This window comes from Lampris incognitus, chromosome 14, assembly GCF_029633865.1.
Source record: "Lampris incognitus isolate fLamInc1 chromosome 14, fLamInc1.hap2, whole genome shotgun sequence".
Taxonomy (NCBI): Eukaryota; Metazoa; Chordata; class Actinopteri; order Lampriformes; family Lampridae; genus Lampris; species Lampris incognitus.
In genome coordinates this window covers 16,691,908-16,714,721 of record NC_079224.1, presented here as the reverse complement: position 1 = coordinate 16,714,721, position 22,814 = coordinate 16,691,908, and the positions used below count along the sequence as shown (strand labels likewise).

The 22,814-nt window shown below is 44.7% G+C and overlaps 1 protein-coding gene across 1 annotated transcript; it reads left to right on the top strand.

Moving 5' to 3' along the window:
* The first annotated feature begins 1,966 nt into the window (after window positions 1-1,966).
* Window positions 1,967-22,106, top strand: wnt3a (wingless-type MMTV integration site family, member 3A). Its single transcript, XM_056292610.1, has 4 exons — window positions 1,967-2,179; window positions 10,423-10,664; window positions 21,004-21,269; window positions 21,414-22,106. The coding sequence occupies exons 1-4, from the start codon at window positions 2,076-2,078 to the stop codon at window positions 21,891-21,893; spliced, it is 1,092 nt and encodes a 363-aa protein (XP_056148585.1). The 5' UTR covers window positions 1,967-2,075; the 3' UTR covers window positions 21,894-22,106.
* Window positions 22,107-22,814: the final 708 nt, after the last annotated feature.

Below are 22,814 nucleotides of genomic sequence, written 5' to 3'. Positions count from 1 at the left end.
CCAACCAACAAGCAGACTGTCCACTCAGACACGCCAGTCATTTGTATTATTTATTCTTTTTTTTCTTTTCTTTTTTTTTGTTTTACCCGAGACTTTAAATTGGATTAATCGGCTTTAGATAACGGACGGATGTGGATGGATTGATTAGGCTCGATTAATTTTCGTTTTCATTATCTTTTAATCGTTGTTTCCCCCAAATAACCGAATCGTTCTGTGCACGTTTAACCCGTTCTCTGCTTCTGTTTTCCCGTCTTGCTGCTGCTGCTGCTGTTGTTTTGGGGTTTTTTTTGGGGGGGGGGGGTCTGTCTGACCCAGGGAGGCTGCGGCTCAACAACCTGGTTCAACGCTAGACGAGTAAACACCGAGATAGCAAAAAAGAAGAAAACATCTTCGAAAGATGATGGAATGTCAACGAATGCATCGACTCTGCCTTGGCCTCTTCATTTATTCCCCAGGGGAGACTGTGTCCACCGCGGGTCAGTACAGGGACACACGTGTGTCTGGAATACAACTGTGCTTATCAGCCACCACCGACTGTCTGTTAATTCAGCCAGCAGCAGCCAGATGATGTTCAGTAAGACAAACTGTCGCCTCACCCCGTTTTCATTATTTTCGTTGGAGTATGTTGATATCATCCAGTTTACATACATACATACATACATACATACATACATACATACATACATACATACATACATACATACATACACACACATATATATATATATAAATAGATAGATAGATAAATAGATAGATAGATAGATAAACAGATAGATACACACACACATATATATATATATGTCTGTATATATATATGTATGTATAGATAGATACACACACATATATATATGTATATATATATTATACAAACCAGGAGAGCTGAAGTGCATGAGTTATACTATTATAGAATAAAACCTCTCCTTAATTCGTCTAGACAAGCCATCATGATTTCTGAAATGATTAATTGCAAAGCGAACAAATAAATAGATAAATATAAAATGTTGTTCCCCCCCCCCCCCGTTCGTTTCAGTATTTCGCAGCATGTGTTAGAGACAGGGAGGTGACTTGGACAACGGACAACATGATATTCACGGACGCGCAGCGCTGAAATGCGAGGTCATATCAGGATAGCAGCCCCGAGTCCACGTTAACACGGAGACTGCGTGTGTCACTGCACACACAGCACAACGACACACACAGACACACACAGACACGCGGGGACACACACACACACACACACACACAGACACAGACACAGACACACACACACATACACACACACGGGACACACACAGACACACACACACAAGGACACACACAGGGACACACACACAGACACACGGGGACACACACAGGGACACAGGGACACACACAGACACACGGGGACGCACGGGGGATCGCGGAGCCTAGCAGTGGGGCTCAGGCAATTCACACATATTTATTTTCTGCGTCTCAGAAGCTTCAAACCGGGGAGTGAAATCCGGACAGGTTGTTATAGCTACGCTATCCACGGGGGTTCCGATGTCTATTTAAAAGCCCCGGGACCCTCCCTCTCTCCTTTAAACATTATATAGCTATCACACACACACACACACACACACACACACACACACACACACACACACACACACACACACGCACGCACACACACACACACACACACACACACACACACACACACACACACACACACACAGCATGCTAATGCGACCAACTCTCAATGAGCACTAAAACACATCTTAAAATAAGCTCATTCCAGCGTCTGCGCTCAAACTGACTGACTGACTGACTGACGGACTGACTGAGTCAGGAAACAGCGCCAGGGAACAGTATCATCACAATTCCCCCTTTGGCAATACCCGCTGATTGGGTCCTAACAAGGAAAAAAAAAAGCCAAGCCGCTTTTAACTTTTAATATTTGGCTCCCGAGTTCCTGCCGCGGCTAGACGCGAGAAGAGAGCGTGCCTGTGTGTGTGTGGCGCGCAGGGGGACAGAACACACGCGACACACCACCGCGCGGACTGCGTGACAGTGCGCGTCTGAGCGCGCGTGTACGTGCGGGCATCGCGGCGAAGATGTTTGGCGAAAGTTGGGTGAGGATGATGATGATGTACGCTGGATGTTTCCTGCTGCTGCTGTGCGGGCACACGCGCGTCATGGCGAGTTATCCCATCTGGTGGTAAGTGTCGCGCTTCCTCTGTCGCGCCGCCGGCTGCGTGGCTCTCCTCCCTTTTCCTTTTCTTTTTGTTTTGTTTTGTTTTGTTTTTTATACCGTATCTGGATTGTTTGTTTGTGTAGGCCTACACTGGCTATACATTCAATTCGTTCCCCCGGTTGTAATCCAGTGCCGAGACCCGACAGTCACTTTACCAACACTGACTCGCCCCGGCCGTGAAAGTGCGCCGGTCCGATCCCACTTGCGCCGCTCGATAGGGACGTCGGGCAGCCTTGGGGAGGCTGAGGTGGAGACGGACAGGCCGCCGGACACGCGACGTTCAGAGGGAAGACCAGCACGTGCGTCAGTGACGCTGCTGATGTGCAGGGCAGGCGCCGAGAGAAGAGCTGCGGACCCGGCAGAGAGGAGCAGCGAACAGCCAAAAAGCATCGATCCCGCTACCAGTTAGCCTCCACGCTCCATAAAGTGCACGTGTAGGCTGTGTGCACGCGGAAGGGAAGCGATCGTTGTGTTCAGCAGGTGCAAAGGCGGCGCGGGCCTGACGGCGTTTAGGCGCGTGTGGGTTTGTGTTATGTATGAGCGTGTGTTTTTATGGATGTGTGTTATGTATGTGTGTGTGTGTGTTATGTATGTATGTGTGTTATGTGTGTATGTGTGTGCTATGTATGTCTTTTTTATGGACGTGTGTTATGTATGAGTGTGTATTTTATGCATGTGTGTGTTATGTATGAATGTGTGCAATATGTGTGTTTTTATGGCTCTTTGTGTTGTGTACGAGTGTGTGTTTTATGTGTGTGTGTTATGTATGTTTTTTATGGATATATGTGTGTTATGTATGAGTGTGTGTTTTATGTATGTATGCATGTGTTGTGTATGTGTTTTCGATGGCTGTGTTTGTTATGTGTGTTTTTTTATGGGTGTGTGTTATGTATGAGTGTGTGTGATATGTATGCGTTTTTTTATGGCTCTTTGTGTTATGTATGAGCGTATGTGTTTTTATGGATGTATGCGATTTTTATGGATGGGTGTGTTACATGTGAGTGTGTGTTGTTATGGATGCATATGTTATGTGTTAATGTGTGTGATACGTATGGTTTTTTTTTTACGGATGTGTGTTATGTATGAGTGTGTGTGTCTTGATGCATGCTCAATAATCCAGGTAAGAAATCAAAGAAGGTTGAATCAGTTCATCTGGACACAATACACGTTGTATCCAGATGAACTGATTCAACCCTCTTTGGTATGAGTGTGTGTTTTACGGATGTGTGTTATGTATGAGTGTGTGTTTTACGGATGTGTGTTATGTATGAGTGTGTGTTTTATGGATGCGTGTTATGTGTGAGTGTGTGTTTTATGGATGTGCTTTTTATTGATGTATGTTTTTTATGGATGTGTGTGTTTTATGGATGTGTGTGTTATGTGTGGATATGTGTTACGTATGTATGTCTGTTATGTGTGTATGTGTGTGTTATGTATGGATGTGTGTGTTATGTGCGGACGTGTGCTATGCATGGATGTGTGTTATGTGTGTGTTTTGTATGGATGCATGTGTTATGGTGTGTGTTTTGTATGCGTGTTATGTGTGGATGTGTGTTTTGTATGGATGTGTGTGTTATGGTGTGTGTTATGTGTGGATGTGTGTGTGTGTTATGTGGTTATGTGTGTGTCATGTGTGGATGTGTGTGTTATGTATGGATGTGTGTGTTATGTATGGATGTGTTTGTTATGTATGGATGTGTGTGTTATGTATGGATGTGTGCGTTATGTATGGGTGTGTTTGTTATGTGTGTTATGTATGGATGTGTGTGTTATGTATGGATGTGTTTGTTATGTATGTATGTGTCTGTTATGTATGTGTTTTGTATGGATGTGTGTGTTATGTATGGATGTGTTTGTTATGTGTGTGTTATGTATGAATGTGTGTGTCATGTGTGGGTGTGTGAGTAAATAGTTGGGAGGCTTTGGCCCAGAACGTAAACAGGAAGAGATGAGGAGGTCTCTTATATTGGGGGTAGTGCCACTCATCTGATGGACCACCTGAGGACACCAGAGTCAGTATGGACTCTCTGCTCCTGTGATCAGAAGTGATGAATTCATTCTCCTTGTCAGAATAAAATGTATTTATTAGAGCACTGCGTCTGATACCATTATGGCCTGAGATACCGTGAAGTCCTCAGCCGTCGCATGATACACAGCAATGATCTACATTGCCTTTCTTTCTTTCTTTCTTTCAACGTTCACGTTATAGAGATCCTCTGATGTGTTTCAGATGCCAGTTAAAGATTAAATGATGACGCATTCATCCCTTTGTCATTAACTAGTGTCTTCTTGATATTATTTTTTGCAAAGTCCTTCCTTGAAACTGTATATATGATAACACAACATATGAAATTCAGGAACAGACGTGTAACCACATGGCACTATTAATCCATCCGTTCATTCATTTATTCTTTTTTTTTTTTAGTTTTCAAAAAGATCCTGCAAGATCCAAAGATAAAAAGAGAGGAGCTGTTGCCTTTTGTTTGTAGGAGACAGTCGCGCATCCTTCATGTTATACTAGATATGCTCATCATAATGATTATTGCCTTAAATAAGTCAACAAACCACCCCTATCATTAAACATCATCATTAAACAGCAAAACGAGAATGTCCTCTGAACTATGTGAGGTAGGCCAGAGAGTATGTGTACCCTAGTTCACTTCATTTACTGGGTGTCCTGCTGGTAACACTGGTGAGTGCTGGTAGCAGTGGTGAATGATGGTAACACTAGTGAGTGCTGGTAACACTAGTGAGTGCTGGTAACAGTGGTGAGTGCTGGTAACACTAGAGAGTGCTAGTAACAGTGGTGAGTGCTGGTAACACTAGTGAGTGCTGGTAATACTAGAGAGTGCTGGTAACAGTGGTGAGTGCTGGTAACACTAGAGAGTGCTAGTAACAGTGGTGAGTGCTGGTAACACTAGTGAGTGCTGGTAATACTAGAGAGTGCTAGTAACAGTGGTGAGTGCTGGTAACACTAGTGAGTGCTGGTAATACTAGAGAGTGCTAGTAACAGTGGTGAGTGCTGGTAACACTAGAGAGTGCTAGTAACAGTGGTGAGTGCTGGTAACACTAGTGAGTGCTGGTAACACTAGAGAGTGCTAGTAACAGTGGTGAGTGCTGGTAACACTAGTGAGTGCTGGTAATACTAGAGAGTGCTAGTAACAGTGGTGAGTGCTGGTAACAGTGGTGAGTGCTGGTAACACTAGTGAGTGCTGGTATCAGTGGTGAGTGCTGGTAACAGTGGTGAGTGCTGGTAACACTAGTGAGTGCTAGTAACAGTGGTGAGTGTTGGGAACACTAGAGAGTGCTAGTAACAGTGGTGAGTGCTGGTAACAGTTGTGAGTGCTGGTAATACTAATGAGTGCTGGTAACAGTGGTGAGTGCTGGTAACACTAGTGAGTGCTGGTAACAGTGGTGAGTGCTGGTAACAGTGGTGACTGCTGGTAACATTGGTGAGTGCTGGAAACACTAGTGAGTGCTGGTAACATTGGTGAGTGCTGGTAACAGTGGTGATTGCTGGTAACACTAGTGAGTGCTGGTAACAGTGGTGAATGCTGGTAACACTAGTGAGTGCTGGTAACACTAATGAGTGCTGGTAATAGTGGTGAGTGCTGGTAACACTAGCTGGTAACATTGGTGAGAGCTGGTAACACTAGTGAGTGCTGGTAACAGCGGTGAGTGCTGGTAACACTGGTGAGTGCTGGTAACAGTGGTGAGTGCTGGTAACTCTTCTGAGTGTTGGTAACAGTGGTGAGCGCTGGTAACACTGGTGAGTGCTGGTAACACTAGTGAGTGCTGGTAACAGTGGTGAGGACCTCATTACATGCTCACCTGGAGGAGAGCCCAGATATATGAGGGCGCTGTGGACTAGAAGATGGGAAGAAAATGGACCTAAACGATAAACAATGCACCTCGCTCTGAGAGTTAGCAGGTTATGCAATATGCTGATGGGGTAGTTTTCTATTTGTTTATTTTAATTGTTTCCAGCAGGTCTTTCGAGATGGAAAAATGAATGATTAACTGTAATGAATCAGTAAGAAGGCCCAGATACTGTGTGGGTAACCTTGTTTGGATCTGGAGGCATTTTTCAGTAAACCGATACCAAGGTTTGAGTTTTGCTAGCCAACAGCTCTTGGTCATACACTCCCAATAAAAAAATTATCATTCACAGGAATGAGTGGCATTGTATTGCAAAATCACTTGGAGCTCCCTTTATCGGAATTTTTTGGTATGCAGACATCAATCAGTCATAAATGACAAAGCAGATAGCAGGTTTCCATTTAGTCACTGCAACCAGCCTTTGGCAAAATGAATCAAGCTATTAGTTAACTTGTGTGTTTATGGCATGCTTTTGATGGGTCAGATCATTTGTTCAGTTAAGGCAGGAGTGCATCTACAGAAGCAAAAGAAGTGGCATGTAAATCTGACAGAAGCTCTGGGTTCATTGTACCTCTCCTACCAATACAAACATGTCTCCGACTATAGCGGGCTAAGTAGTTGTGATGAGGTCACCGCTGAACTCTGCACACTCGCAGCAACTTTGAGCTTTGTTCTCGTTTCAACAGCCATGCAACGGGAAAAAAAAAACAACGCTGCGGTTTATTTCATGTTTTCGTGACAACGCAACCCAATTCCAAATAATATGGCTCCTTTTGGACAGTGGCTGACTTGGCCCCATACCGTCTTTTTGTTTGCAAGCAGAAAGCTAGCCCCGAGTTCTGCCGTTCATTCCTACAATGACCAAGTTGGCGGAGCTCTGTTGACAGAAGCCGGAGAATCCAGCCTGGAGTGGCCGTCAAAGCTGTTCAGACTTCAACCCCCACCCCCCCATGTCATGGCGGCCTCTGGGATATCGGCGCGGGACGTGGATCTGCATTATGACAGCTTCACGTCTGTCTCTTCTCGACCTGCCATGACATAGCCTGACTGCACCCCCCCGCCCTCCCTCCCTGCCCGGTACACCCCACCTTAGAAGATAAATACCTGGAGGTGAAAGCTTGCCGCGCATTCCTTTTCCCAAATATGCTCTCTTGATGTCAAAGTCAGCTCCAAGGCCCCGGGGCCCAAGAGTGAAGTGGTAATTCTAAGGTACCCTGCTTGGGCTTGCTGAAATATGCATTAAACCTTGACTGGATCCACTTAAATGAGAAGGGGGGGGTCTATACTGAGACTAAAATTGAATGTGATAGATGTTTCTCTAAAGTGCTTATTTGTGACGTGTTTCTTTCACGTTTTTGTTTTGTAACACGGGACAAGATCAGCAAAACTATTTCCCCCGCATTTTTTGATTCACCTGTCATCTCGGTGGCACCAGTAGGTTCAGTGAAGGAGAGATCTGGTCAAATGACGTGAAATGACAGAGGATTATTCATGCTGCTGTTGTCATCACTTGGATGCGTGGAAAGCGGGGGGCCGTCAGGGACCCCTGGATCCTAAAGCGCGCCACTAATGCTAGCAGTTATGCTTTAAAGATTTGTAATGGCTGGCAGTGGACGGCGCCCTTCTTCGTGCTATGGCACTTGACGAAGTCATAAATCATCCCGGCTGAAGCACGCTCTGCCTTCTCTCTTAGGCCGTTTCCTAAAACAGGAAAATGTGGCATGGTTCACTCGGCCCCAGTGAGGCAGACACAGAGACGGAAGCACGAGAGGGGAACGTTCAAGCTGGTTCAGTCTGCCGTGGCTAGTGTGACTTTCTCATGCGTCGAGAAGGACGTGGATTCGATTCACCCTCACACTGTTACTTGTAAACTTGCACAAATACACAGAACCACAAAGACCCTCGCAGGTGCATTAGCGATTATAGTGGCGAGGCTCAATACATGCCGAGATGAGAATGAATAAAATTAGATGAATTGTTAAGAGATAAAAATCTGGCAGTTTTGCACCTGTTCGCCCCATTTAATACTCGCAAAGAGGAAACTCCGGTAGACATGGCACAACATGTGTTAGAACATGTAGATTCTGTTTCATATCCAGCTCAGTAACAGTTACCACCTCAAATATCTGCTGTTGTTGTTGTTTTTGGATCAAATTTTGGGTCGATTCATCGTCGTCAAACACCCCCTTTGTAGTTAAAGCAAACGCTCTTGTAAAATGAAAAAGGCTTTATGGTTTTTTTTCCCTCTCTCTCTTAAAAGCCACTTCCCTGTGGCCTTATGTTGTTTACGGAGGAAGAGGAGAGTGAGAACTAGAATAACATTTGTCTCCATACATCTGCAGCGCTGGGTTCACTCAAACCCTCCCCGAACTTATAATTGTCTGGTGTGTTCAGTGATGGGGCGGTGAGGAGTTCTGCAGCCTGGTCCTGTATGTTATGTGTGTTCAGGGGGGGAAACATCTCCACCGGTCTGTGATGTAGACTCAGGTTTCTGTTGGGAATGGTCTGCCTGGTGCCTTGGGGTATGGATTGACAAAGGGCAAACAGAGGTCAGTTTGTGATGGGACTGCCATTGTTCACCGATACGTTGATTCTCGTAGAATTTTTGCGGACCAAAGTTATTTCCTCTTTGTCCTTTTTAACGCGCTGTCACTCGCTCCCCCGGACCTCTCGTTTACGATCAACAAGACCTGTCTAATCTGTCGAAATTGGGGAAGAAAGTTTGTTGTGGCGACACACATAAGTCCCATTTGCAACACAGGAACGTCCTAAGTAGGTTCACCTGCTCATGGACACCTTGATGGCAGACGGATTAAGTTCAAATGCCACCTTTAAAACGATCTGAGAGTAGATATATGATCTGCTCCGAAGTTCAACGTTGCCGTGCGGAGCTGACCAGGCAGGAACAGTCTGTCAAAGGTCATCTGGTGTTGGAGGTCTCTCTGAGCAGCGAGGTGCCCGAGGTGATTGTCGGGAGTTTGGGTAATCTTGTTGTGATCAGCGATTAGTCCCCGGACGACACCGAGCAGGTCAACAGATAGGAGGTTAATTGAGCGGCGCGGCACGGCCGACACCTTCTTTGCCTTTTGTGTGTGCAGAGACACAGACTCCACGTCAGTGTTATCATGCCCAGGTCACTCTTAAGAGAACTGACAGGTTACTGTAATTGGCACTAAGTCTCCCACTCAGATACTGTGTAACGAATACTTGTCTGGGTTGCCAACAAGACACTTTGTAGCTGCTCTGCAGCAGCATTGCCAATGATAATAGGAACTCGGCTATTAAACAATCTGGCTGTTATGTGAAAAACAGAGCGAGTTGTCAAAATATTGATCTTGGTAACATTTATTTATGTTGGTTCAAACGGTTCAGGTCAACGGTTCAAGAGTTTATCAAACGGGGGGGGGGGAGGAGGACGTGTTGCCAAGCCTTGGTATTGGTTTAAATGAGATCAAAACTGTTTATACAACCTATTAACCTGTTTCCTCCAACATAGACGGGTGGCGATCAAATGAAATGGGAGAAAGCCATCCAATTAATACAGCCCCCCCCCCTCCCACTTTAACAAGTCTTTGTGCGACGTGGAAATCTGAAATGCATTCCTGGCAGATTGACAAGCGGGCTTTTGATCATCCATTCACAAAACACAACAGGGCAAAAGTTTCCTCAAAATTTCCCCAAATAAATGGAAAGGTTGCTTCATTTCCATGGTTACAGTTTTAAATGGCCCTAATTGAGAGAGATTGAGAGGGGGGGCAAAAGAGAGCGAGAGAGAGGGAGAGAGAGAGAGAGATGTAATCGGTGTACCACCAAGTTCGCACTTGTTGTATCCCACAATACCTTCCTCAAAGGGGAGAGGGGGAAGGGCCCGGAGTTGCACTTAATACACTCTCTGAAGCTTCAATGTAGGGGTGCACTCTTATTAGCTTAAACTGGAGGCCTGTTAAGTGTGTGGACAGTTAATAACAAGGTGTAGCTTTCCAAGTTGTCAACTTAACGTGTATGAAGTAGTCTAGGCGCAGCGCGGACTTTCATCTTGGGCTGCAGCCCTGCTTACGTCTGTGGCGGTAGCTCTGCAATTTCAATACACACAAAGGCCAGGTGTCTACAAAAAGGGTGGCTGAGATGGGATAAAGGATAGATACCTAACGGCACCATCTGATATGGCAAATAAATAGGCACAGACACACACACACAAACACACACAGACACATGCACCTGCACAAGCACACACTTTTGATACAACAGATGAAGAGAGACACGTTCAGCGGATGCAACCTCAGCAAACACACACTGACACCATGATCCCCCCCCCCTGTTCCCTGTAGGTCCCTTGCAGTGGGTCACCAATACTCATCGCTGGGTACCCAACCTATCCTGTGTGGCAGCATCCCTGGCCTGGTGCCCAAGCAGCTGCGATTCTGCCGGAACTATGTGGAGATCATGCCCAGTGTGGCGGAGGGGGTGAAGATTGGCATCCAGGAGTGCCAGCATCAGTTCAGAGGTCGGCGCTGGAACTGCACCACTGTTAACGACAATCTGGCCATTTTTGGGCCAGTGCTAGATAAAGGTAATGTTACACAACTAACATGTGTCTCTGACTCGAAGCCATGGTATGTGGGAGTTAAAAACTCGAGTTTATTTTTTATGCCACAAAAAAAGTGTACCTGGCGTGGAGGCCTATTCTGTTTCCTACCAACATGAGGATCGCCGGTTCGAATCCCTGTGTTACCTCCTGTTTGGTCGGGCGTCCCTATAGACACAATTGGCCGTGTCTGCGGGTGGGAAGCCGGATGTGAGTATGTGTGCTGGTCGCTGCACTAGCGCCTCCTCTGGTCGGTCGGGGCGCCTGTTCAGGGGGGATGGGGAACTGGAGGGAATCCTCCCACGTGCTACGACCCCTGGTGAAACTCCTCCCTGTCAGGTGAAAAGAAGCAGCTGGCGACTCCACGTGTATCGGAGGAGGCATGTGGTAGTCTGCAGCCCCCCCCCCCCGGATCGGCAGAGGGGGTGGAGCAGCGACCGGGATGGCTCAGAAGAGTGGGGTGATTGGCTGGGTACAATTGGGGAGAAAAGGGGGGGGTGTATCTAAAGCTGTAATCTTGAATCAGCTCTCTAAGCAAAATGTCCTTTCTGATACTCACCGGTGTATTTGAGACAATAGCTATTCCACAAATACCCAAATATGAACACTTTTGTAGTTGGTCATTGTAATGGTTACAGCTGGGTAGGACTTTCCTGGAGGGGGGAAAAAAAATATGATGCCCATCATATTACATTTGTACAATAGCAAGCCAATGTAAAGGATCTGGAGTTTGAAGAAGAGTCCAAGCGTTTGTGTCAATCAAGCAGATAGGACAGACCAAGCTCACAGAAGACCTTTATACTAACCTAATAGCTTAAACCCAGATATGGTTGGGCAACGGGAGAACTGCTTACACAGCAGCACCGGTGACTGTGTGTCATTTGAAATGGGTCTGGTCACACACCAGCATCACCACTGGTGTCAGCAAGCTAACCAAAAAACACAGATCTTCAGGATGACAGCTTTAAGCCCCCGAACTCAATATGTAATAACTTTCTCTTTGCTCCTGTTTTGCTCTACGCCAAATGACTCAAATACCATAAGTTGTTATTTTTCCTCAACCTGCTCCTGACTACTTCTTAGAGGATGTGTATGTAGTGTATAATCATTTCCATGGCTCCAACTGCCGTTTATGGCTGACATGCACGGTCTCAGCTAAACTAACACCAAATGTACTGTGGACCGGTGCTGCTGTCAAATATTCAAAGCATCTAAGAAATGAGAGAAAACATAGCAAAACAAAAAAAAGTTGAAATGGAAGAATGAAGTTGGTTTCTGAAAAGCCAGCTGAGATTTTGATTATAGATTAACTCAAAAAACTCCGCGACCCAACCGTGGAGAAGCGGCTGATGATGAGATGAGATGAGACAAGATGAGATTTTTGGAAAAATGTTGCGCTCCCTGTGTGCATCATTCATGAAGTTCCCCTCAACCCCTGTTCAAATGGCTTTCAATGAGCAGCCAGCATGCACAAGATAACCCATATGCAGAACTGGGCAGAGTTTGTTCTGTCTTGTTGAAGTCTCCTTCAGAGGGATTCCTCTGGGACTGTCATCCTCGAGGTTGGACGCCACTGAAGGGCATTATAAAACACTTTTAGATGTGCTATCGACATTTTCCAAAACATGCACTCAACTCTAGTTTTGGTTGTATACGGTTTGCAGACACACAAGTTCAATCAGATTTAATCATTGGCTCAGGCAGGAATTCCCCAGCACCTTTAACAATACGAAAGACTAACTCAAGAAACCAGAAATTCAAGACATGGATTCAGTGAGTAGAGATCATTTCTTTTTTTCTATCTGCATTATTTCCCCCCCTTCCTCTGCATTGCTGGATGGTGAGTCTGCTCATTAAGGTGCCAGTCACAAAAGTTTAAGGATGTGCACAGATGTTTGGGGTGGAGGCTGGGGGGGGGGGGATCTTTAACCTGTCACCTAGTTAGGGAAGAGTGATGTTTACCATGGGGGTAGATGAGGTTAGGAAGGGCAATTGCTTTTAATAAACTCTCCAGCCATTTGTTACAATGATCGAGGAGGCTTGAGCCTAAGTAGGTGGGTAACGATAGGGGTTCGAAAACCAAACCCTTTTGTGGTGCAAAATGCCATCACATCCCCTCCCAGTGTCCACCGTCCCGGCCCTCAATCGCAGGAGCACTGAGTGGAAAGGAGAGGCAGCTACTCTTGGGGTCTGAGCTTTAGTAAATCATTTTGATTGGATTAAGGTCATTGAGGCCCTTAATAATGTGAGAGGTCAAAGTGGCTGGATTAAGTGCCTTTGTCAGAGGCCAAGGAGAGTGACTTAGGAGCTCATAGACCTTTGATAGGACTTAGTAGGAGAGGGCTTCCATCTCATTGGCTTTGATTGATGCTCGTGTTTGTCTGTGCGTCAGGGCCATTGTCCTCACTGGTGTCTGTTTGTCTGCCACGCAGACTCCCATGTGTTGGTTTCCTCCTGCCTTTTCAGGGGACAGGCCGGGAGGAACAGTGGGTCTCAAGAGGCCGTAGGCGTCTTTGCGATGTGGCCGAGAGAGTTTTGGAGATAGCAGGCTGTATACCTCGCCGATTTGGAGATGGAATGAGAAACACATTGCAGGTTCTGACAACAGCCCGAGGAAGCAATCGCACAGCATGTCACCTCGCATGCTAACACCGACACACAGACATTTATTCCCACCGACACGCACAGATGCTATCACGAACATATCAGAGTGGCCACACTCGAACCTGCATCCACCATGCAATGAAACTCTAGCATGCATAGCCTCATGCAGATATTGCTGCGTAGATGGTTAAATAAATGCTTCCTAAAAAAAAAAAACCGTAGCTCAACACATGCATACTACGTCTTGTTTTTTTCTGTCTCGTCCCTCCCTCCTGTCTTCCCTCTCTCTCTCTCTCTCGCTCTCTCTCTCCACACCCCAGATCACAAGCCCTACCTTCAGGCTACGACTGCGTCAGCACTCATTAATTTACATTAACCAAAGTGTCAAAACATGCACTGCTGGAATCTGCGTGTGATGAAAGGTGGTAGAGGGCCGTGCAGGTGTTCTCAGACCACAGAGTTGATCCCAGAGATGTTGGCGCACTCTCGGCGTTTACAGAAGACCTACTTATATAGCAACAATCAGGCGGGCTGAGTGATATGATTTGCATTGCGGAGGGTGGCATTGCCACAGAGAGTGGGCAGTCACAACTGCACAGGCGTGAACACCCATGCAGGTATGGACATGCACACTTAGTCACTACTCCTTACTTGAAACCATTAAAAAAAAAATGAAATGAGGTTTATGGTAAATCCCATTACATAACATGTAAAGCATGTAGAAGTAATTACAATGTATCCCACCGCAGCCCTTCGCCATGCTCGGCTAGCAGTCATGATGTAATAGATTCAGACATGCGTAAACAGATATTATAGGCCCATTTGGTCACACTCTGCCCAAATTCGGAGTATCAGGAAATCTACTTTATAGGTTAACGCGAGCCACCCAAACTCAGCAGCGTCCAAACCCACTAGCAAAAGGTCAGGTGATGCGAGTTCTGACCCGTGACCTGAGGATGAGAAAGTGTTACAATTTAGGATGTGCTAAGAGGTCTCTGCTTTTCATAAAATGCATGTTTCTCCATGCTGGGGGAGGGAGGTTAGCACACCGGTATATCATTAACTCTGGGCAAGAAAGAAAGAAGGGGTGTGGTAAATGCAGTTGATGGGGGGACCTTAGCCCCACTCCCCGCTGGGCACCGCTCGGAGCACAATATCTCCGCAACCATGAGATTAAGCAGGAGAAAAAGCGCTTTTCCCCATTCACACGCCCTTTAGATTGTTTTATTAAACCATTTGAATAGGGATTTCCCCGTCTGCCGACAAGCGGGGTCCAGCCAACGCATAGTTCTCTGTTGCTATGACTTAACTTGGTCCCCACTAATCACTGGCCAGGGCAAATTTCATATAAAATATCTGGGGCCATTGTGGGGCTAACACAGCGTGACAGTGGCAGCACAATAGGGGATTCAGCCCCCCAGCAGGTTGTAGGGACCACTTGCCATGCCAGGGTCTGGCAAAGTTTGGTGGAGGAGCACTGTTGGAAGAAAGTGTCTTGAAATACCATAAATGGGTTTTAAATGCGAGAAAAGCGGCGCAACCAAGCTGAGAAGTGTTTTTGTGTGTGTGTGTGTGTGTGTATTGGGGGGGGGGTAACCTAGTCCAGGTGTGTTGATGCTAATACCGTCATGCTTTTTAGAGCAAAATACAAGTGCAATGGATACGTCGAGCTTGAATGTTCATTTTGAAAGTTGATATTTTCAATCGGTTTGAAAAAGAGAGATATCAGAAAAATATAAAAAATAAAAATTAGTGGGAAATTGGGAAAAAAAAGAGAAAACTAAAGCAACATAAGATTTGATACCATAAATTTGAAAAGTGAAATATGTGATGTTAAATTTCAAATTAAATCAATTTATATTGAATAGCATAAGTTAAGACATTTTGTGTGTGTGTGTGTGGGGGGGGGCATTGACCAAATCTGTACAGTGCAAATAAACTAAATCTGTGTAGGCTTCAGACTAGTATTAAATAAATGAATGCAATTTTTTTATTATTTTTTTGGCTCAGCTCCCTCGCAGAAATATATATTTCTGACTAGTTAATATGAAGTTAAGCTAGAAAAAAACCCCAAACAAACTGCTGGGTCTCCTAATAATTCCTGTTTCCGCTCTGCAAAAGACTGAGAGGTTGATGGCCAGGGGTATCGTAGCTTGGCACCTAAGGGACTACTGCCATGTCTGGAGCCATACGTGGACTGTAATTAAGAGTCGATGAAAACAATACAAAGTATTGTCTGTGACCCATTCACTTTCTGTGCTTGTGATCTTGTCATGCTTCAAAGTTGTATTTGTGGCGTGCTGCCATGCACCTTTTAGATCTATCGGAGTCTCTGCTGAGAGTTTCGAAGCATTCTGCTGCTGTAAAAATCAGCGGCGGCTCAGTTGCCACCAATTTCCGAGTTATTGGGCCTCTTCTAACTGTGGCGCTATCACAAGCAGTAATTCAGTGAGACAGTCCCCTAAATAATTTTTTTAAAGTCTTTTTAAGCTGGACGAGCAGGTCCTGTTTCTGTATTTGGGGATTTTTTTTTTCCAGCTAAATTGTCTCATAGGAAATAGTATATAAGATGCATCCCCCGTCCTTGCCTTCCTTTTTAATGGCATCTTAGTATTGTTTCCCTATAAGGGGCCTCGTTCAACGGTGCAAGTTGCAGGTGGAACTTTGCAATGCACGAGCACAAACCATCTTGCTATGGACTTCATAACACAGTTGTGTTATGAATTTGTTTGGACCATGACCACACTGCCCAATATGGTGTACAGCTCATTACATATTCTACTGGAATCGCACAGCACTTGATATAAATGAATTCTTCACCAGGGGACCCGTCAAGGTACCCTACAAGGTATTCTAAACTGTAACACACACCCTCAACATCACTACACAACCACTTTGCACTTACATCTGTCCAGCTGTTAGAAGGAAACACCTGGTCTTGTTTTCAGATAAACTCCTATACTCCCCCCTCAGTGTCAGGATACTTCTCTTCCCAAATCGTTGCCCTCCTTTTCAAATTGTGTCCCCAGATAATCCTCTTTTCTCCTCTTATCCTCATCCCACAAGCCCTCTGCCCCCTTTCCCTTGCGGTGTCATTGTATGTCTTGACCCATACTTTATTAGCTTCCTGATAATACATAAAGAACTGGGGGATTTAGTAAAAGGACCAAGTAGATGAATCATAAGAACCACACAGCTCAAGCCTCCAGTTACTCTTGTTTGAGGATTTGAAGGCAACTGGATATATTTAGACAAAATCAAGTCTTATTTTGCATTTGATCAGAGAAGATAGATGAAGATAGAAAACAGAAAGAACACATATATCCAAAAACTTGTTTTGAACATATGTGTTCTTAGTTTGGATATATGTGTTCCAGTTTGGATATATGCGTTCCAGTTTGGATATATGTGTTCTTAGTTTGGATATATGTGTTCTTAGTTTGGATATATGTGTTCTAGTTTGGATATATGTGTTCCAGTTTGGTTATATGTATGTGTTCTTAGTTTGGATATATGTGCTCTTAGTTTGGATACATGTGTCCTTAGTTTGGGTATATGTGTTCTTAGTTTGGATATATGTGTTCCAGTTTGGATATATGTGTTCTTAGTTTGGATATATGTGTTCTTAGTTTGGATATATGTGTTCCAGTTTGGATATATGTGCTCTTAGTTTGGATATATGTGTTCTAGTTTGGATATATGTGCTCTTAGTTTGGATATATGTGTCCTTAGTTTGGGTATATGTGTTCTTAGTTTGGATATATGTGTTCCAGTTTGGATATATGTGTTCTCAGTTTGGATATATGTGTTCTCAGTCTGGATATATGTGTTCCAGTTTGGATATATGTGTTCTTAGTTTGGATATATGTGTTCTTAGTTTGGATATATGTGTTCTAGTTTGGATATATGTGTTCTTAGTTTGGATATATGTGTTCTAGTTTGGATATATGTGTTCCAGTTTGGATATATGTGTTCCAGTTTGGATATATGCGTTCTTAGTTTGGATATATGTGCTCTTAGTTTGGATATATGTGCTCTTAGTTTGGATATATGTGTCCTTAGTTTGGATATATGTGTTCTAGTTTGGATATATGTGTTCCAGTTTGGATATATGTGTTCTAGTTTAGATATATGTGTTCCAATTTGGATATATGTGTTCTTAGTTTGGTTATATGTGCTCTTAGTTTGGATATATGTGTTCCAGATTGGATATATGTACTCTTAGTTTGGATATATGTGCTCTTAGTTTGGATATATGTGCTCTTAGTTTGGATATATGTGTTCTAGTTTGGATATATGTGCTCTTAGTTTGGATATATGTGTCCTTAGTTTCGGTATATGTGTTCTTAGTTTGGATATATGTGTTCCAGTTTGGATATATGTGTTCTCAGTTTGGATATATGTGTTTTTAGTTTGGATATGTGTTCCAGTTTGGATATATGTGCTCTTAGTTTGGATATATGTGTTCCAGTTTGGATATATGTGCTCTTGTTTGGATATATGTGCTCTTAGTTTGAATATATGCGCTCTTAGTTTGGATATATGTGTCCTTAGTTTGGGTATATGTGTTCTTAGTTTGGATATATGTGTTCTAGTTTGGATATATGTGTTCTTAGTTTGGATATAAGTGTTCTAGTTTGGATATATGTGCTCTTAGTTTGGATATATGTGTTCTTAGTTTGGGTATATGTATTCTTAGTTTGGATATATGTGTTCTTAGTTTGGATATATGCGTTCTAGCTTTGATATATGGGAACAATATTTCGTTTCATTTCATGTATGCAGGTGCATGAAGTGAAACAACAAATAAAGTGTTCCTGATTCTTTATTCCAGAAAGTATAAGATAATGAGAGGAGTACCCTGATTTGTTTTCGCTCATGGTATTTGCAATTTTAAGCAATGTGCCATACCTTGTGAACTCACCACAGACAAACAGGTTTATATCATTTGAGGCCTTGGTGCGCCCTGTGCTCATACATGTGCTACTGTATGTGTGTATTGGAGAACGCAGGACCTCTCTCTTGCATCATTGTTCGTAATGCCCTTTAGTCCGCAAACTGGTTAGAACCTGCTGTAAGGGAGGAGCACATGCACTCCCTGGCTTTTTACTCCTCCTTTCTTTCTTCTCTCTTTCTCTGTCTCTCTCCATTTCTTTTTCAACACTCATACATTGCAACACACTCACATTAACATGCACACATGCACACGTGCATTTTTGCTTCCTCCTCACAAAACGTCACGACTTATCCCCATACTTTCCTGCCTGTTTTCTCTACCTACATCCGTTTACCCCTAGTCTTTCCATTTTCTCACTCTTATTCCCTCTCTCTCTTGCTCTCTCTCTCTCTTTCTCTCTCTCTCTGTCTTTTCTTGTGGTCGTGCAAGACCATACAAGTACATATATTCAAAGCAGCCTCCCTGTCATAATGAATCCTGTAAAAGCAGGGAGGGCTAAAGTGGAGCAGATCTACAATAGTTCTCATATCAAACAGAGATGCATCGCAACGTTTTCGGGACTGCACATGTGGGCACTTTGCACACCAATTTCCCTGTTGTATTTTTTGACTTGTCCCCTTCAGTGTGAGGCCATTTCCTAACCTTTCAAAAAAGCTTAATTGAGTCTCTTAATTATAGGGCTGTCAGGCCTGTCTCTTCCTCTCATCGCCCTGGAAGTTCCTGATCCCTCTGAGTCATCAGTCAGCTATGCCAGACAGAGACTGAGCCCTCGCTGGCCTTATTCACAGACAGCAGGATTGATGTCTGGGCAAGATGAACCCACACACAATGGTACACCTTGGTCTCCAAGCACTAGGCACGTTTCCCAGTCAACATCTTGACCCTACCTACAGTCAGCCACTTCTCTGATGTCTTAGCCATGGTTGGATTAAATCGGTTTTGTTATGGGTTTGTTTCTTTTTTAAATCGGTGTGGATCAGTTTTGATTCCTCAATTATGCGGTCATGATATCCTGTGGTTTAGGTTTTATTTGAATAAAGTCATTTGCACTTAGGGATAATGTCGGGGGAAAAATTTTACGTTTGCTTATGCGATTACACAAGATGAAACCGGAGGCGGGCGTCAGTGTCAGCGTACGATGACCTACATTTCAATGACCTGCAGAGACACATTTACAGTACCATCTAACATAGTAAAGGCCGATATAAAACAGAGCTTTACTGCAGTTTTTCCAATGAAAATCCCCAATGACCGTCAGGTAACGGACTATTCATATAAATTCAGGATTACATAATACTGCTTGGGTGTTTCTATAAGCACCATGCCTCATATTCAGGCCCTGCTCTCACCCTGAGGCGGGCTATGGGGGCTAAGCCCATCCAGATGATCAGGTAGCCCACCCTACAAAGCTGACATGGGGGGAAGTTTCATTCATACACATGCTTGTGGAAGCCTGACAAATAAGGCCAGGACATGTTCTTGACCGGCTCTCAACATAATTTCACATTACCTATCCACCCCTATTCCTAGTTTCCCTGGCTTTGCCTGGCTAACACTTTGGTAAGTTTTCTATGGTGGATCACGTTAAATGCTTATGTTTGTAACAGGCAGGACAGATCTCAATCTTCCAGGCTCCCTCCCCTTTCTGGTACTGTCTGTGTGGCCTTCCTTGTGGCAGGTCATCTGGTAATATGGTGGGCCTATCAGCAGAGTGCTCATACTAGTTTGATGGTGAAGACGGACCACCGATTACAGCTGCCTTTTCTTTTGTTGTCTGGCCCGTCTTTTACCAACCAGGCTTTCAGCACTTTCACACGAGACAACGCAGGTTCATGTTTATCAAGAATTTAAGAAGCTATCTGTGTAGTGGAAGACATATTTTGGAGAACAATTTAGATGGTGCATTAAAATATCTTTCAGCTGTTTCAATGGCCTTTACTTTAGTACGCGCTCAGCTCTACACTGGTCCTAACCAATGACTTTTTTTCGGGGGGGGGGGGGATCTGTCCCCCCTTTTTCTCCCCAATGTACTTGGCCCTCTGCTGATCTGAGGAGGGCTGCAGATTACCAGATGCCTCCTCCTATAGTACATGTGGAGTCGCCAGCCACCTCTTTTCACCTGACAGTGAGGAGTTTCACCAGGGAGACGTAGCGCGTAGGAGGATCACGATATTTCCCTCTAGTTCCCCTTCCCCCCTGAACAGGTGCCCCAACCGACAAGAGGAGGCGCTAGTGCAGTGACTAGGTCACATACTCACATCCGGCTTCCCACCCGCAGACATGGCCAAATGTGTCTGTAGGGACTCCCAACCAAGTCAAATCAAATCAAGTCAAGTCAAGTCAATGTTATTTCCAAACTGAAGGTAACACGGGGATTTGAACTGGAGATCCCCCTGTTGGTAGGCAACGGAATAGACCTCCATGCCACCCGGACGCCCTGAACCAATGACATTTTAAATCCTAATTCATTTATTAATTCCAAGAACTGAAGTATGTAAGGAAATTAGAACACTTCAACAGTGAATACCACATAACAGCACTAACAATCAATTAGGGTTTCATACACCGTGGGACAAAGTCAAATAGGAGACCTTATCTATGAAGGAACAATGTTTTTTTTTCTTCAAGGTAAGGGGGGACCCTTAGCCCCCTTAAATACCTCATGCCCCCCCACCCCACCCTCATCTGTGGTCTACCACTGGGCCTGCTCCTACTAGATGTTTTACTTTCTTCAGTAAGTCTTATGTTTGTCTCTCTTTCCAGCCACGCGGGAATCAGCATTCGTTCACGCCATTGCTTCAGCGGGTGTGGCGTTTGCAGTGACCCGTGCCTGCGCGGAGGGTTCTGCTACTATCTGTGGGTGTGACACGCGCCACAAAGGCCCCCCAGGAGAGGGATGGAAGTGGGGGGGCTGCAGTGAGGATGTGGAGTTTGGCAGCATGGTGTCCCGGGAGTTCGCCGACGCCAGGGAGAATCGCCCTGACGCACGTTCGGCCATGAACCGCCATAACAACGAGGCGGGAAGAACGGTTCGTTTGTAATGTTTTATTATTTATGAGAACTCTTTTAGCTGGTGTCCAACTTTTATCACCTGATAATGATGTTCAAGTCAATAAATTGGTTTCTTTCAGTACCATTTTACTCATCAACCTGTGTTATTTTCTTGTTCTCAGTCCCTCAATGACAACATGTTCTTGAAGTGTAAGTGCCATGGCCTCTCTGGCAGCTGTGAGGTCAAGACTTGCTGGTGGTCTCAGCCTGACTTCCGGGTTATTGGTGATTACATGAAGGACAAGTATGACAGCGCATCGGAGATGGTCGTGGAGAAACACAAGGAGTCCCGTGGCTGGGTGGAAACCTTGCGACCGAAGTACAACTACTTCAAACCCCCCACTGACCGCGACCTGGTTTATTACGAGACTTCGCCTAATTTCTGCGACCCAAACCCTGAGACTGGCTCTTTCGGCACTCGTGATCGCACCTGCAACATGACGTCGCATGGCATAGATGGCTGTGACCTTCTCTGCTGTGGCAGGGGTCACAACACCCGGACTGAAAAGAGGAAGGAGAAGTGCCATTGTATTTTCCACTGGTGCTGCTACGTCAGCTGTCAGGAGTGTATGAGAGTCTATGACGTGCACACTTGCAAATAGGAAAACTTCTGGCACTCTTCTTTTCTTAGCATAACTTAAAGACTTCAATAGGTAGAAGGACAAATGCAAAAAAAAAAAAAAAAAAAAAAAAAAAGAAAGAAAGAAAAAAAAAACCCTATACCACCCTAGACTTGAAAGACAGCCGTCTGGCGTGTCTGCGTGCTCAGCCAGCGGCGGATGAGATGGCCCTGTGTGCTGTACTGTGATGCTAAAAAGAGCCAGTCTCTGCCTGCATTTACTGAAACAGAGGAACAGATGTTGAAAGTAGGAAAGCACCGCCGATGGGAAATAGGTGCAGATAGCGATGATGATCCAAATGATGACAACGATGATAAAAATAACGACTGGGTGAAGAGAGCGTGGGACGGGGTTGCCGAGCAGTGACTTGCAGGGCCAGAAACCGTCGAGCCGATTCTGCCCAGACAACCGAGCGCCATGTTGGTGAATGTCACCACCTCTGTGCTTTCTGTGCGGTTCGCTCTGTTGCGAGTGGCGCGGCGATCTCCGCGCTCACAACTTTGTGGGGGAAAACGGCGAAAACCAGCATTCGGTGAGAACTTAAGTCTGAAGTTTCTGCTATTCCGCATCAAGTTTGCTTGCCGTGAAAGGACAGACGACATTTATGAGCAATTTAACCCCTCTCATACACTAAACAGCATGCAGTCACCTCCTCAGCATTATCGATATGTATGTTTGCATCTAGTAACTAACAGCGTCATTGTGTGAATGCGTCTCTTATGTTTGATAGTGTTAATTTGTTACTGATGTTTGGGTAAGTATGCACTTGCACCTGAGTGAATGTAGTTGTTACATTGTAAAGTGTTTACGTATTCTAAAAATTCTTAAGATAGCAAGTTAATCTCTGCTTTAAAATAACTCACACATATTATCTGAGAGAAAACATGAGCCACATAAACAGAA

Excerpts from the sequence above, each read along its gene's own strand:
- wnt3a (XM_056292610.1), top strand. The coding sequence starts at position 2,076 with ATGTTTGGCGAAAGTTGGGTGAGGATGATGATGATGTACGCTGGATGT. Across the intron at positions 2,180-10,422 it reads GCGAGTTATCCCATCTGGTG|GTCCCTTGCAGTGGGTCACC; the intron begins GTAAGTGTCGCG and ends TGTTCCCTGTAG. Across the intron at positions 10,665-21,003 it reads TGGGCCAGTGCTAGATAAAG|CCACGCGGGAATCAGCATTC; the intron begins GTAATGTTACAC and ends CTCTCTTTCCAG.